Source organism: Merops nubicus, unplaced genomic scaffold, assembly GCF_000691845.1.
Source record: "Merops nubicus isolate BGI_N331 unplaced genomic scaffold, ASM69184v1 scaffold16402, whole genome shotgun sequence".
In the NCBI taxonomy this organism is placed as follows: domain Eukaryota; kingdom Metazoa; phylum Chordata; class Aves; order Coraciiformes; family Meropidae; genus Merops; species Merops nubicus.
The window spans coordinates 34,283-51,389 of record NW_008591735.1 but is presented as its reverse complement, the minus strand read 5'-3'; the positions used below and the strand labels follow the sequence as shown (position 1 = coordinate 51,389).

The 17,107-nt window shown below is 39.8% G+C and overlaps 1 protein-coding gene across 1 annotated transcript in view; it reads right to left on the bottom strand.

Moving 5' to 3' along the window:
- Positions 1–17,107, bottom strand: part of NF1 (neurofibromin 1) — a gene marked incomplete at both ends in the record, with an annotated part of 76,766 nt that overhangs the window by 33,283 nt on the left and 26,376 nt on the right. The window contains 9 exon segments of the mRNA XM_008950371.1: positions 5,882–5,992; positions 6,320–6,466; positions 6,875–7,021; positions 7,165–7,262; positions 8,086–8,244; positions 10,177–10,239; positions 14,812–14,947; positions 15,838–15,941; positions 17,076–17,107. The exon segment at positions 17,076–17,107 is cut by the window's right edge and continues 11 nt beyond it. Of these exon segments, the coding sequence (XP_008948619.1) occupies positions 5,882–5,992; positions 6,320–6,466; positions 6,875–7,021; positions 7,165–7,262; positions 8,086–8,244; positions 10,177–10,239; positions 14,812–14,947; positions 15,838–15,941; positions 17,076–17,107 (997 nt within the window).

Below are 17,107 nucleotides of genomic sequence, written 5' to 3'. Positions count from 1 at the left end.
TTTCTGTAGAATTCAGTGTCACAAAACTAGGAAGTTGTCTGCACTCTTGTAAGGCTGAAGAACAGTACATCTGCAAGGGACTGGAGGCCATTCTGGAGCTCATTTGTATTTACAGCCTCTTTTCACCCCAAAAGCACAATTCAACAGCAGACAGTTTGCTGCTGACTTTTGAACCTACCAGCTGGTTCAACTGGTTGTGATGCAAGCCACGCAGCACTGAAGGGACAGCATTATTATATGTCAGCAATGCCTCTCCAAATCCTTGAAAAAACAGGCACCAACACTTCTACTCACCGCTATCCTAACAGCACCCCACCTTTAAAATATCACTGCACCTTGGGTCTGGACCAGCTAACAGCAAAATGTGAAGGTTTCAAATACTGAAATAAACACAAAATAACCAGTAGGTCATTTTCATTTATGGCAGATTTATATACAAACAGTTTGCAGGACTCCGCTCAAAATACTGAGGTAGTTTGTAGCATTTAAACAGCAAGGTATTTTTGCTGAGATCACTTCCACATGAACTCTTTGGTAAGCCACAAGCACTGTGCCTGTTCACTTCCCTATACAACACTGCTGCTAAGGTGGGCACCTGCAGAGAATTTTGGGGTTCTGCTTTTACAGAAAAGGGAGGGAAGATATCTAGGCCTCACAAACATGTGTTGCACACTGTATCAATTTACTTCCACAAATTCTTCTTTCACTTTCTTGCTCTGCAAATGCAGAATACACAGTGCATGCCACATCTTCACAGGAAACATGAGGATGCCTTGGATCCCTGCCAGACACAGGAAACTTGTTGAAGATGGGTTATCACTATTCTTGGCATTTGTATGCTTAATTTCTTGTCTGAACAGGCCAGGGTAGCAACGTAGGCATTTTATTTTACTTGACATAAAATAAGACAGTGTCTAATGGAAAAAAAATGAAGGAGAAAAATGTAGCAAGTGAACACAGAGAATTTTTTTTTTCAGAGAATTCAAAAGACTAATTTCTCTTCTAACTTTGTGTATGGAAAGGGCTTAAACATCAGGGATTTTGCTTTAAACAACCAGCCAAAGGTGGTAGGGGAGGAAGCAGAGCAGCTTCCCCTGGGGACAGCCCAGCCCTGCAGCCTCTCGGTCTGTGCACTGCACCCCAAGCTGGAGTCCGTGGGTGTGCCCCTGATCCCAGTGCCCCCCAGTCCAACCACAGCAACATCCTCCTCACAGGGGCAGAGGCACCTCCGTGCCGTGAGCCCAGAGCATGTCAGTTCTCTTTAGCTCAGATGCCTCGCATCATTTCCCAAAAGGCTTCCTAGCAGTGGTGTCTAAGTGGCTGAGCAAGGAAAACAAGCCAGATCAGAGTGGAAAGCACCAGTTAACTTCTGAAGGGAACTGGTGAACATCCCTTTTCTCATCAAACTGCAGCTGTTGAGCATCCAGAAGACATCACACTTACTGAAGCAGACACTGAAACATCACCCTCTACCCCAAATTAAGCTATCAAGCAATCCAAATTCCCTTCAAATACCCACTTGTGTCCACTACATATCTCACCTGAAGAAAGGGAGAACAGATCTTATTTAAACAGGTGCACTCATACTAAAATCAACCACACAAGGATACAACAACACAATTTTTAATATTAACATATTCAAGCTTTTGTTGTTGTACATTGAATATAACTCATGAAAGATGAGGGGGGAACACCACCACCCCAACGTTTGCCTGAGAAAAGGACAAGGTGTCTTACAAAGCCAAAATATCCCTAAAAGTATACGTTCTACTTTTCTTTTTGATCCTGAAGAGAAAGTATTTTGTCTTTTGCTATATACCTGCAGGAGTCTCAGAAATTACTTTGATGGAATTAAGGGGAAGAAGGGAAGAGGGTGGGAGTGAGCAGGGAAAATTACACCAGTTGATCCTTCTGCTTTGCAATAGTCTGACAATTTTTCAAGCTTACTCTATTAACAACAGTGAATAAACACAAGTGGGAGAAAAACTGAGATTCAAACATCCATTTTTATTCCTGAATTTTCATGGTCGCCCTTTTCTTGTGACAGCAGCACAACTAGTTTAGAAGGGGTCTGAACATAACACATGATATATCCTTCAAAAATTACTGACATTCAGCTGCATGAAGTTATGTTGTCCAAAACATCAGCATGCTTTTTAAAAAACTCTTAAAGCTGACACATGCTGTCCATGCATACACACCCTTTAAGCCTATGCAGAAATCAGCTTGGGCAAAAATCATCATTCAAGGATATTTAATTTTGGGTGTTCACAATGAGCTACTCCTCTACACAATCCAGCATCTCAAACTGTGTCCTTAGCTAAACTTCTGAAACTTTGTGTGCAAACTTAGTGTCAGGAATCTCTAGGAAAAAATTAAAGTAAGCAAATGGAAGACGAGGAAACTAATTTCAGTTTTGGCACTGTACACATTTTACTGTCAACTCTGAGTCCCTTTGGAATCTCTAAGGCATCCCTGATGCTTTTGCTACTACAGAATTGCACGGAACATTCACACACAGTCACCCTGCAAGTCATGTGCTGTTCCTTGTTTGCTGAAAAGCAGAAAACAGCATTAGACTTATTTTACAGAAAAAAGGATGATTTTGGTTTTGTTTTTTTCAACAATGATCACCAATATTCCAAAAAGAAAATTTCCAGAATCTATCCCTCTTCTCAAGCATTTTGTTGTCAAATGTGAAAGATACACACAATAACCTAATTTTATCTGAGTTAATAACTGTTAGAAACTTTTATGGCCATTTATACTGTAAATTGAAGTTTCCTGTAAGATTTTATAAAGGTCCACCACTTCAGCCAACACAACAGGTGACTCAAGGACCTTAGAGCAGGGAAGTGTGGTACGGCTTTTGGAGACAGAAAAGGAGGACAGAAGAGAAGTGGTACTAATAATTTTGTTTTCTTCCACTCCATCAATGTCAATTGTGTTGAAAATGCAGAAAAGGGGTCAAGTTAAAGGAAAGCAATTCCCCAAGCAAAAGGGAGGGCAAGCTAAAGGCTGACACAGAGGAATATTCTCTCATATAGACTCTACTTCAGAGCCAGCAATCAAAGGAAAAAAAGTTCAGATAAATTTTGTTTTCTTACCTACCTCTACACAGTTATTTAACATTCTTTTGATTAGTGTGAGTTTACAGATTCATTCAGTGCAGAACTGACAAAACCATGAGCACTTCACTCTCATTCACATGAGTGTTCCCTTCACATGGTACCAGCCATACCATACTTTCTTTTTTCTTCCACTTTTGGACTGCCTTACACATAAAGTCTTCCTAAGAGCTAGCAGCAAAGCAAGTGTTTGGTAACTTTCACAGCAACAAATTCAGGAGAAGGTTAAGCATTTCACCCCTACACAGCCAGCTTGAAAGCAAGTGGTTTGTGTTGTTGTGTTTTTTTTTAAAGCATGAGAAAACCCTTTGGCATGCCTGTACAAAATTCCAGAAGAAGGAAACAGGTTTGAAATTTATTTTACCTTCCACATTGATACTGAACAGAAGTTTTGTTTGTTTGTTGCTCTGAAAATCAAAAACATAATAAAAGAAATGTGAACAGATATATTCATTTGTTTGATCTCTAATTGCATCCTGGCTAGGAAACCATATTTAAGTAGCAGAACTCAACTACTAATTAGAGGTTATATTTGGAAAGGTTTGTCAAACCTCACTCATTATTTTAGCCTCCAATCTGAATTTGGAATAAGGTATATTTGTTATCCAGTGATAAAACAATAAAATCTTCCAATCCTGAAAATTGTTCCTTATTTGAAAATCTCAAAATTTTGAAACTTTCTGAGGGGAAATGACAAAAGGCACACAGTATAACAGGTACAGATTTTCTAGCAAAGTAAGTTTGTGACTCAGTCTACAGAGTAAAAGCACTACTGAAAACAAAATGAAAAAAAACCTTTTATAATTAATAAAACTAAGGATCTAAAATTTTAATGAATTGGAAAAATCTCACATGCATGTTTGGTATGATTTTCATTAAGAATATGCAAATTTAAAGAATGTCTTGCTTGCAAACACGTATTGATTACTGCAATTGCTGAGCACAGAAGGTACTGCTGGAGAAGTGGCTTCCCCTGCGTGCTGTCCCGTCCCGATACCAGCCCTGCAGAGGGCTCACCACTCATGATGCCCCTGAGGTCTCGGTGAAGCTTTTTGCCAGAAGTGGCACCACTGGTGAAACTGCCACCCCTGGCCCCACGAGCAGCAGTGCCTCTACCAGCAGGGGTCACAGCGTGGGCACCGCCACCACGGGCTCTCTGCCCAGCCTCACCCCAACAAGCGGCTCAAGCGAGAGCTCCCCAGGGACCACAACCACTCCTAACCATGCCACAGATCAGCCCGGCAGCAGCAAGGGTGCCACAGGCAAGCACCCCTCTGGTGCAGCAGCCACCCCTCTGGCATCACAAACCAGCATCCCAGCAACAACAGAAGCACCAGGAAGAGCCAAAGCAACCCCACGAACTCTACCAGCACTGGTGCCACAGGCAGCTCCACCAGCAGACTCAGCTACCACCAACAGTGCCAGCAAAACCCATGTGGGCGACAGCAGCAGAAGCAAAACCAAGGGCAACACTCCAACCACGGACATCCACACAGGACCCACCAGCATCCACAAGCCCCACAGCCACACCGGGGCTGTCACCACGCGACCGGTGCTGCTGAGAACCTCACTGACCTCGGCAGCACCACCGCGCGCCCCGCCGGCACCAACACCCACCACCAGCCAACACCTCCCCAGCAACACCAGTGCCAACAGCAAAGGCACCCACCACAGAGCACAGGTACCACAGCTCTCAGCTCATCCTCCCAGGGAAGCTCTGCCTTACACTGCACGCGGCTGGGAGCGTGATTATTCTCTTCTTAGAAAGACTAGAATAACTTTTAGTAATAAGTGTAATTCCTACGGAACAGTTTTGAACGTCCTTTCCTCCATGGATTTTACAGTGCAGTTATTCAAGAACTAGACTGAAATGTCAAGTTTCAGTTACATTCTTACTCTAGGTGCAGCTTTATGATTTGAAACATTAAATAACATGAGCTTTGGTGAGGTTTCGGGAGCGGGGGATGGTGTTTGGTTGCTGTTTGGGTTGTTTTGGTTTTGGGTTGTTGTTTTGGGGTTTTTCTTTTTCTTAAGAGAGAATTATGACTTATTTGACCATAACTGAATAACATTGATCTTGGAATATGCCACTCAAATTTTTCAACACTGTAGCATGTTACTCATTGTTACGAATCAATGCCTTCCAGAGCAGGGAAGACACAAAATTTTCCAAATTTTGCCTTGCTGGAAAAACACAGTCTTGTCAAAGTTCAATGTCAACATCTGCTTTTCTTATTACTTTAGTGAAACTTTCACAAATCTCAATCATTTCCAGAAACATGGTATTATTGTCACCTAGAACATAATGAATGGTGAAACTGAAGCAACACCATGGTCTTGACTACCTGTGAAATTTCTAAATACTTGTATCACTCTTTAAAATGAGATACTGGGACCACTTTGAGAAATTTTATCCCATGTTTTACCATGTCATTTTATACTTCAGAAAATGAAGATGATAAAATCACTGATAAAGGTTTTTATAGTAACGTGTTGTAGATGTAGTTTACTTGAGACAGTGAAAAAGTATTAAAATATTTTAAATTTTAGGTATTTTTCCACAGATACACACATACTATGACAGTTCTTGTTTAGGAAACAACTCATTTAAAAAACACTGTCACCAAAATTTGACAAATAAACTATTTCCAGATTCTTGTTTGTTACAAAGTTGGTGTCCCTTTCTTATATAGACCTGACACTTTTGGTTTTAAATGTTACTTCACAGACAGGGAAGGTGAAAGATCCCTTACCGTCGAGCAATGTAGTAGAACACAGGATTGCCAGCTTTTGATGTCCCAGCTTGGTAGAAAATATTTAACGTTTTCAGTGCTTTGAACTCCTCTTTTTCATGCACCTGATGCCTAAAAAGCAGTACATTGACATCAGCTTTTGAGAACTGCCTTTCAAAAAAAAAAAAAAATTCCCAAACCCTTTTACTTGTATCTTTAAACAAAAGTATTAAGTTTAAACACACTTGAAGCTTTGTTAAATCACAAATATTACTGCTGTCCCCAGCTGTCAGTTTTTGAAATTAAAAGCTACTCAGAAACCTAAAAGGGTTAGGAAGATCCAGCTTTTTAAACTCCCTTTCAAAATGAAAGCTGGAGTCTTAAAAACCAGGCTTTAGCATCTAAGGCAATATAACTAGAAACCCACAATGTATATCCCCTCCACAATAGTCTCATTACCTTGTCATAAATTCTTCAAATTTGGAACTAGTGAGATTTAAACTTGACCAATGGGTATCTGCCACAGGTTTGTGCTCTGGAGGACCCAGGTAGGCAAGAAGAGTAGCCATCTTGTCAAAAGGTCGTCTTCCAACAGCCTTGTGGTCCCTAGAAACGGTATAATACTTGAAAGAAAAGCCCTCCTTTACTCAGCAATTCCTATTTTTTTTACCCACTACCCTTCCTTACCTTGAACAGGCTGGATTTTCTTTTTTAAAATTAAAAGAAAAAAGAAAAGTGTTCAACAAAGAAACAAGAAAAACGCTTGTTACACACAAAACAATTTTTACAAAAGATAAGACAACTATACACACGCACAAAAGGTTGGCAGTAAATGGGGCAGCAAAGATTTTAGGCACATCCCTAATAATGGCTTGTCGGTAAGACAAGTTTCCAAAGGTAAAACTTCTCAGCCATGAGTCTTCTCAGTAACAACAGCGAAAGCAGTTCTAAGTATTTCCAAATATTCGCTTCCTGTCAGCAGCTCCCTTCTTCAGAAGACTCCTGCAGCCTCACCTGTTGCTGGACAGGTACTGGCCGATCTTCTCCTGGTTGTTCCAGAGCAGGCGGTGCAGCGCCAGCACGTTGCCGTCGCTGATGAAGGACAGGCTGTGGTTGACGGTGTCGCTCGCCGGGCAGTCCGACGCGATGTCCAGGAAAAACCTAGAGTCCAAACCAGCAACACCCGTGAGGCTGCAAGGGAAAGCTGCCCCGCAGGCTCAGGGGGGGTTAGAAGGCTGTAGGAACATTCTCTGCCTACCCTTCACACACAACGCAGACTCTGTGTGAGCTCCCCCAGGACCTACCTTCGTGCTGCATCAAAATTGCTTTTTACAAAGTCATTGAAAGGCCGCATATGTTCTTCTTTTGTAAACAGGACATGGTTGGCAATACTCTGAAGTATCTAAATAATAAAAAGATGGTAAAGACACAGGAGGGTTTAGTGTATTACCTGTTATTGTGGTCAGTGTATCTTCACTGCCAGAAATATTAACTTCTTGTGAAATCTCGACAATAAAAAGACCCAAAAGCTAACTCATTCAAAATACATTCATTTTCAAAATATTGTATTTCATATACTTTGGTACCAGAAAACAATTTCCCTTTTTAATGAACTTTATTCAGGTTTAGACCAGGAAACTAAATCACCTTTCAAAACCACTTATGAAATGTTAACTATTTCTTCTGGAAATTGCAGACATGCAAAAGCAATAGCATAGACCTATTTAAAGAAAACTATATCTCAACATTTAAAATTGATAATACACACAGGCCACAGAACTTGTAAGCCATCACTAAACCATTTTTAAACATTTACAGGAAATAATACCAAAAGATCTTAAAGACAAGAAAAATCACTTCTTTAGCACCAGCATGAACCTAATCAGGATCTGTCTGCCATTATTCTCACTGTGCTCTAACTAACAGTGGTTTCTTTCTTTGTTTTTGAGTAAGGTTGGAAGTTCAAGTGTAGAGCCAGCAGGCATTCCACTATCTTACACATCATCATGGCAAAGTGGTTTTTCCCATACAGACTGATCCCCTTACATTGCTGTGAGCTGTAGCATTAACTTCATGATGTATAAAAGTAGCATGGAAAGTGCACTATAAGCACTGGCTGTGACAAAAACCTACAAGTTTACCTAGATTTTCTCATACTAGGCAAAGAACAGAACTAATCAGGTAGAATATACAATACAGCCTCATGGAAATATTTATTGATTCACCTTTGACATGAGTTTCAATCCCCTTTCAATTCTGGGCGGAGGCTTTTTGTCTAGAATCCCTGCCTCGTAGGGGGAGACGATCGCAGGGTTGATGAACCGGAGGAACATGGCGCTCCCAACCGCCCCGATGCTGTTCTGAGGAAACCGCTGACTAACCACCTGGGGAGTTGAGAATTATAAAGAATATTTTTGCATTAAAGAAAAGGGAAAGGAAGCTGAGAAAAGCCTTGTATGGTAATCCAACTTTAAGCATCCTTTCCATACCAATCTAGCCCAACACATCTGAGTAGCACCCGCTTGCCTCGACAGGCCTCGCACCACAGGACAGTCAGGAACGAGAGGGGAGCGAGCAGGGGGCGAGGGGCTCCCAGACACTAGCTGGCCTCACTGCAGCTTCCATACAAACCTTCCTGCTGGGGTGAAGCTGCTACCACAGCTACAGGACAGAGACAAGGAGTTCTGCTTCAGAGTCACTGAGCACATCACTCCAGGCCCTGCACTGACAGCACTGCAGACGAATGCCGTACGCTCGTACTCGGGGACACAGTCTGCCCGTCAGGAAAGGTCACAGTTCTTAATTAGTGGGTCTTTTATTTGTGTATTTCTAATCTCACTATTGATCACAAGAGCCTCTCCAGTAATAATTTAAATTTGTGGGAGGGAAATATTTGTAGAAATACTCTTCAGAATCCTCACATCTCAACAGATTTGCCAAAAAGGAAAGACAGCATGAGGCCGAGCTGAATGGCCAGCACACTTTGGTGCCTACACATACACTGTCCAAAATCACTTAGCAGGAATTTGCTAGAACTACAGATTTGGTCTGGAATAGTGTTCTTTCCTATTTAGAGAAAGAAATAATTCTGAAAATGTAAAAAAAAAATCTCCTTTCTTTTTAGGAAATCAACAACATATTACTAAGAGGACTTATTCTCTAGATATTTCATTCGGCTTTGGAAAGTTACAGAAAAGCTCTATGACAAAAATAAAGTTCTTAAATATGCCACAAGGTGGTTCAATCAAGATTCAGTATCTGTGTATTTTCTTACAGGTAACAGCAGTTAATCAAAACAAGTCAGATTCTACCTCCTTACCAAATAAAATTAGCAAGCTTCATTTTTTAAGTTATATTGTTTAAAATAAATAAAACCCAAACAAACCTCATTCTACTAAAATATTTTAAAATGTAACTCTGCAATCTCAAATCATGCTTCTCAAAACAGACCAAGTCATTAGTACACACAATGTATCAAGAATCACTTTTGTTTAGTAGCGACTTCATTCAATTACCTTGTGATGTGATTATTAATAATGTTTTCTTGTAAAACACTGGTTTGCACACAGATTTGCATTTAAACATGATTAATATTTTGCTCAGTTACAGTAAAAATTAAGGGAGTATTTAATAAAATTCTAAATTTCCATTGTGCTTCTGTTTTATTCAAACTTTATATTTTGAGATCACTGCCAAAGAAAAGGATAAGTCAGCTTTCAACGACACCACTCTGTCACAATCTACATATCTAAACTCTTTAGCACAGCAATTACTTAAAATGGGAAATCTGATTTATTTTTTTTTCCAGGAAGTACAAGTGCTAAATCTTATTGCTTAGTCACAAGGCAAACAAAAGAAAATACATCAGAAACCCATTATATAAGCGTCTTTTCCTTTCTGTAACCCATATATATGAAATGTTCTTCTCCCAGGATGCAAGCTGAAGTCAAGTTATCTGTCACAGTGTTAAAAGAGCTAAACAGACTCAGATTTCCCCCAAAACCACAAAAAAACCATTTTTCTTCCACTTTTTTAATTTGAAGTTGGTGGCAGGGGTAGAAGAATCAGAGTATTAAATACTAAGCAGCAATGTTAAAAATGTCCTTTGTTTACTCCAATAGGCACACAGAGAATATTTTAAATATAACTTTATATATTCCAGTGTTAATTGAAATGAAAGCTATTTTGTGCCAGAATTAGTAGAATGATTTTACAGTGAGGTCAAATAGACTGAAGTGAAGATGTTTTGAACAAACAGCAAAAGATTTCTGTTGTGCTTTGAAAGAAATGGCTAATAAAAAGGTCTCCAAACTTACTGATTTTTTGTTTTCCTTTTTTTCTTTTACGGTAGCTTTATTCAGTAGAGAGTGGCAAGTTGCCTACAGAACAGAGATGAGCACAAACAAGTCACAGCACCAACTACATACAGCAACAAAAAACCAATGTTGACTTGTACATAAATTACACAGTAAAATGTAACAAACATAACCAACAGAAAATGAAATATATAAAACTAAAGACTGATGATGGAGTTTTTATTCCACAATTTTATTACATCTTATTTACAAAGCACTAAATACAAAACAAGCAAATGTTGCGTTTCAATCATTTCTACTATTTCTGGCTAGATTAAGAGTCAAACCACATTAATGTGCTCATGATACACAATATTGGACATTAAATTGCTCACCATCCCCAAATAATTTTAATAGCAAAAATAGTGAAGTGTTATACCTTTGAAACACATATTACTTTTAAAATAAATTTAGAGTTTTAAATCTTCCCAATGTTTCTCTGTGTGTCCTTCAATTTAGTTAGATCTGTGAATCATCATGGTTATTACTACTTTGATAGCTAAACACTGCCATAAAACATTCTGTGGAAAAAGGAAGAAAAAAGCCAGCAGGTCGATATGATTTTATTATAGATTTCCAAATCAAGATATCTGACTTGATCGTACTTATTTCTGCACTTCATTTAAATGCAAAAGGACCCACCAAGAAGCACCCCATTGTCTCCTACTGCTCACCAGGATCCGTGCAAAGCTAGAGTTCACCAGCCTCGTGCACTGCTCCCCTGTGCAGAGGTGCCTCCTGTCCTGGAGCTCCATCCCCCACCCTCCACGTGGGCTGTAACAGGGGGTTAGCACCACTCAGGAGCCCCACAGCAACACCTCCAGCCATACCAATCCAAGGCTAGCAATAGTCAGCAGTCTGTAGACCATGCACGCACCAACAGTTCAAATAATCTTTAGAGTATCACAAAACTGAAACTGGAGGAGAGTTTCTACAACTGAAGAATGTGGCAGAGTAAAAACCAGCAACAAAAAAAACCTACCCCCCCAAAACCAACCAAACACCCCCAGAACAAAAAAAAAAAAAAGAAAAAGAGACCACTCAGTAAGAGATATTCTGCTAACCAAGCTAAGTTTAAATAGCTCAAATCTGTGCAGGACCCAGTAATGTTTAACTAATGCTGCCTCTGCCAAATTTCTGACTGTGCAATTTCTACAGAGGTCGGCTCTGAAGCACTCACATGCACACTCCATTCATCAGCCTGCTGCATTTAAAGCAAAACTTCCACCTCTATTAAGAAAAATGACAGTTTTGTGGTTTTTATGAAATACCCAGCACGAATTCTTTGTATGAGTTATTTTGATCAAGCTTGTTTGTGACCACGTAACACTCCTGAAGATCCATTACCTGAAAATGAGCTGTCCCAGTAACTAGTTACCTCATGTTTCCATACAAACACCCTTCCCAGGGCTCTGTTCAGGGAACAGAAACACCAGCCAGCATAGACCCCAACATCCCACTAAACACAGCATTTCCATGACCTTGCTATATTGATTAAAATCAGCTACAAATCATTACAGAACACACCTGAAGAGTATAATTTTTGCACACACATTTACTTTAAAACACTAAGCACAAAAAGACACTGGAAAAATTCAGTCTCATTTACTCAACACTCTTGTTTGGGATGAAACACGTTCACCTCATAAAAAATGAAATTACCTTATAAAAATCTCCTATTTGGTTCTTATTATAAAAACTGATTAATACACCCAAAAATTCAGATTTTAATTGTACTTTTTCTCAGATAAAGGCCAGATTCTTCCCAACTAGAACTTGAAAGTACAGAATGAATTATTAGATTGTGATGAACAAACATTTGTACACAAACATAGGTGTCACTAGAAACAGTTAAAGTAGTAAATGTTGAAGTTGAGTATAGATTAATCACACTTTATCTATTTGCCAGTAAATCATCTCTTTCAGAAACAAATTACCCATATTACCAAAAAAAAAAAAAAGTAAAGGCAAAAATAAAGCAAATAGACTTGATAAGCTTCCAGGGAAGAATCTCTGGCAGTGCTCACCAGTGAGTACATTTTAGTAATTCCATTCCACACAGGAATTCAAAATGGTTTGCATAGAACTAACTCCTAGCAATGCATCACTGAAATGAAAATAAATCTGACACATGCTAGTAACAGTATATAAAAGCAATTCTAGGAAAAGATGTGTGACAGTGTAACATAAAATAACTGAAGCAACAATCAAGGCTGTGTGTGAGACTCAGTAACACTCAAACATGCTCCCAGTCAGTGTCCATGACACTGTAGTCATCTGAAGGAAACCAACTTGCCCTCCTCATTTCCCAGTTTAAGAAACCAGACAAAACAAACCAATCACTCCCCACACACCCGAGTACAGCCACTGCTGCAAAGGGAAGCAGATGACTTTAGAAGCCATTTGTACAAGTTGTGCCTTTGTTTCTGCTATAACATCATTTGCAGGTCTAATTCACTCCAACAGCTCACAATAACAACCCGGGATCCATAACACCACAGCACACACTTCACTGACTCTTACTTCCAAGTTCTGAGAACTGCAGCAGTTACATTTATTTATACAGCATTCACTGGAAAAATGTGACTACACTACTCAGTATTATTACTCATAATTAGTTTGTACAGCTCAGAAAAATCTGTTTTCTTTGCCCTCCTTTAGACCTGAGTTGCAGACTCCATGGTCAAAAGGCCAAAAGTAGCTCTTCCAGACCACTTAACTGAGACCATGGCCCAAATATTCTGCCATGCAGAAACTGTATTTGCTGTGAGCCCCAAGGGCAGCAGGATCGTCCCCCAGTGGGAATTTTAGCAGCATCTAAATCCATCAGAAACACACAAAGCACAGGAGAGACACCTATAAGCAAACTGGGCTCAGCGACCTGCTGCTGAGCTGCTAGAGAGCAGCAGACATGGGACAGAGCAGAGGAGCTGGGGATGGAGGCTGGGGAATGCAGGAAGGTGAATGGGAGGCAGCCAGGAGGTACCACTACAGCAGAACTTACTCTACAGAGGACAGCGCACCACTCAGGAAGGCTTCTTCTCTGTAAGCATCATTTATAAACGGTACCAGAAACAAGCAAGAAGAGGGTGGTCCCAGCTGGGTAACTTTCCAAGGTTTGTGTGACAGCACTAAAGTTTCAGCCACAAACAGAAGTCAGTCTCTGTAATTTGCCTCATTAAAAGAACTCTATAAATACATTTATCTGTCTCCTCCTGGTTCTCTTCCTCTTGTTTAGCTGTTGAATTTCTCAGTACTCTGTGTCTGCAAAACATCTGGTCAGCCCCTTAACCAAGGTACAGCAGCCCCTGGCATGTTCCAGGCCTCTGGCAGTACCTCCACCAGGATGTGCTGCCCACAGCAGGGGGAAGATAGGTCACTTCGTAGATCAAACTGTACTCCTGCTGTAATTCTACCTCTCAAACACAAGAACCTATCATCCTCAAAAGCACAGAGCATCTGCAGCATCCCAGCCACCAAATTGTTTACCAAACCATACACCAGTGGACCTCCTTCTCAGTGTAAGTTAATGGTGCTCTTTACAGTGGTCCACAGCAACTCCTATGTTCAGAACTTGTCTGCAAGACATGACACTGTGATCAGAACAAAGCCTGAATGATGCAGTGTCTTGACCTCACCCAAAATGGTCTTCTTAGGGAAGCACATACAAAAACCAATTCTCTAACAAATACAGCTAACAGCATTTTAAAGGTCTAGTTCCTTCCATTATACTCAGCTCCAATCTACAGTTGCTAAAATTTACAACTTGCAACTACTGTGGCCCCAATGTAGTGGGAGAAAAAAAAAATACAGGTTTCTCTTCTAAGCATCTTACACCCTTTTTAAACAGCCTTTCCATTAAAGTCAGGAAGTATAAGACTGTGCCCACCTCCAATAGATGACTAAATAATATGGCTGGAGAAATGACCTGAGTAATATGTTACACAGACAATTTTTGGAAAAATTTACTTCAGAGACAAATGCTCTTGAAGAAACTGCCTCTATTTTTAGTGCAGAGAACAACTATCTAGAACCAGTAACTGCACAAGCAGCTATTTTATTCACAGTTAAACCTTATCAAAGGTGTGATCCATAAGACTTATAGAGAATTAATTTTATTTCTGATTTAACTGATCCTATAGAAAAAGTAAACAAGTACACTGCTTCTATATTCAAACCAGTTTTGCATTCTCTCAGCCCAGCAATGATTTCTTTTTCTTTTCTTCTTTTGCTGCCTTCCCTGTAGAGTGCCCACAGAATGAACTGATAAAAGGAGGAATGAGCATTACCCTCCTCAGTTATCTTCAGCCTCCCATAGAGATGCTAAAGCAGAGATTACTGCTGCCTTATTAGGCCCGAGTTCTTAGCTGTGATTCAACTCCTTTAAAAATAATGTTTAATCACCTCCTGACTGCCAAGCCAAGTCTTAAAACACCATTCAGTCCCCACATTAAGATTCCTGTTATTTAACAAATGTCTGAAAACAGCCTTTAAGAAAAAACCCTGTACACACCCACTGCTGGACCAGGCTTCAAACTGCTAGAACTATGAAATCAAACCCCAAAGTTTAGGGGCAGGCAACCACTGCAGGCATACCTGGTATAAACAATGGCACACACTGCGAAGCTGTGGTGGGAACTCCGAAGAAGAATTAATGATTGCATGAAAAAATTTCTCTGTCATTTGCAAGAGACTCCGCTGGTTCTCTTCAAGGCTTTCTGTAGGCTCCAGCCTGAAACAGACCCATAAATGTATGACCAGCAATCAAATCAACCACACCACCTGCATTTACATGTTGGGTAATAACCCTATTTCCCAGGGTAAACAGAAATCTTACGGAAACATTTTATGATCTTTTACTCCAAAATTTTCATTCCTACTGTAAGCCACATAAATTACAAATATAAGGTCACTTAAAACTCAGTAATAAACAGACAGTTTTAAGGGGGATTCTCTCACCATTCCATACAGAGACATGCATACATAACTCCAACAGGTAACTGCATTATCCGTTTGACAACGGTTTCTCTGAAAGGAATTTTTGAGGTAGACACAGATATTTGAGAGTTAAACTATTACTAAGAAGACCTATCCTTCAGTAAGTTACTAAAAAGACAAATATAAGTTCTTATAAGGAATGAAGAGATAATTCAAAGAGCAAAACAGAGCAACAGATACTAAATCCAAGTCTTGAAGTGATAGAAGAGAAATGAAACCGAAATGACACGCTACAGGCACGCATTCCTTCTTGCTTCTGTAATTAACTCAATGGCCTAAAGCAGATGCTTTCTGGTACTACTGGAAATCCCCACATAGCAGCCTACATAAGAGTATGAAGCAGCAAGTAGGAGAAGAGGTCCTGCGAGAACTCTCTGTCTTCCTTACTTTCTGAGGGCTTAGAGGACATGCAGCAAAGCTCATCTCGCTGCGCTGGGCAGCTCTCTACTGTTCTCCCTGGGTGTAAGGGCTGCACATACAATTAACGTGTCTGGTAAAGTGAGGGGTGGAAAAGCATGAAGTCTGAGAAAATACTTGCAACAAAGAAAAAAGAATCCTGTTATATTCACGACTGGGAATAGTGTTTGCAAACAAATGTATTTGCTCCCCCCTTGAATCTCAAACCTTGTTGGATCCACCTCAAAGCTAACGTGCTGCCATTCAGAGGATGTGATCACAGTCCTTAACAAAGGCTCCAAAAGCTTCTGTAAATATGTAGCACCATACACCTGGGTAGGAAGGAAATCCAGTTAGGTGGCCAGGTTAACACAGCAGTTCACAGGAACAACCCAAAATTCTCTAGAGCGTTAAAAGGGCCCGAAAACACCTTTGTTTTGACATAAGCCAGATTTCTCTAAAATTGGTGTTTCTGCATTATACTCTCACTTCTGAAACATAACTGTGATCAATTTCTACAACTGTTTTAATTTATTTTTAATTTAGAGAAAACTATAGGTCACTTTAATAACCTAGATAACAGACGGGGTTCCTTCTTGGAGCACCCTGACTCAACATTTCATTTCTGTTTGTACACAACTTTTTAAACTGAAAGAGAAGCAGAAACAAGACCTCAGACTTCGTCTCCCATCATTACTTTGCCCTTTACAGAAAGACCATAAGGAGCAGTGTTCAAGCTGGTACTGGCCCCAGAATCACTCAAATATCTAGACAGAATTTAAAGACCCCTACTATGAATGAAGATAACTTAGCAAAGGACTTTAAGGTAACTAAAACTTTTAAAAATATTTAGCTGCTTGTATCAAGTTATGTTTTCTAAATAACTATTAATCTTTTTTGAAATCTACAAAACTTGCAAACGTTTTTGTTACTGTGACCAGTTTTTCTTCTACCAGTCTAACTGGTTGAGTCAAAGTCTTGCAAAAGGTTAGTTCCAGAAAGATTTGTATTTTTCAGTTGTGCCTGAGCATAAGAAATCTACAACATTCAGTTCATCAAATGTTAAAATATTAAAAGCAAAACTCCCTAAATTCTACAGATGTCAGAGCTGAGACCAACTCAAACTGAGACCCAAATGCAACCCTGTACTATTTTTCATCTAATCCCTTTACTTAAGTGCTTAACACCACAGACTGGTAGGTGTCTACTAAACTTTTTCCTGTTACTGAAATGATTGGTAGCAGCATTCAGTTCATCAAATGTTAAAATATTAAAAGCAAAACTCCCTAAATTCTACAGATGTCAGAGCTGAGACCAACTCAAACTGAGACCCAAATGCAACCCTGTACTATTTTTCATCTAATCCCTTTACTTAAGTGCTTAACACCACAGACTGGTAGGTGTCTACTAAACTTTTTCCTGTTACTGAAATGATTGGTAGCAGAGAGAAAGATTAGATAATATACCTTGAAACAGAAAGTCATTATTTTACTGGCTA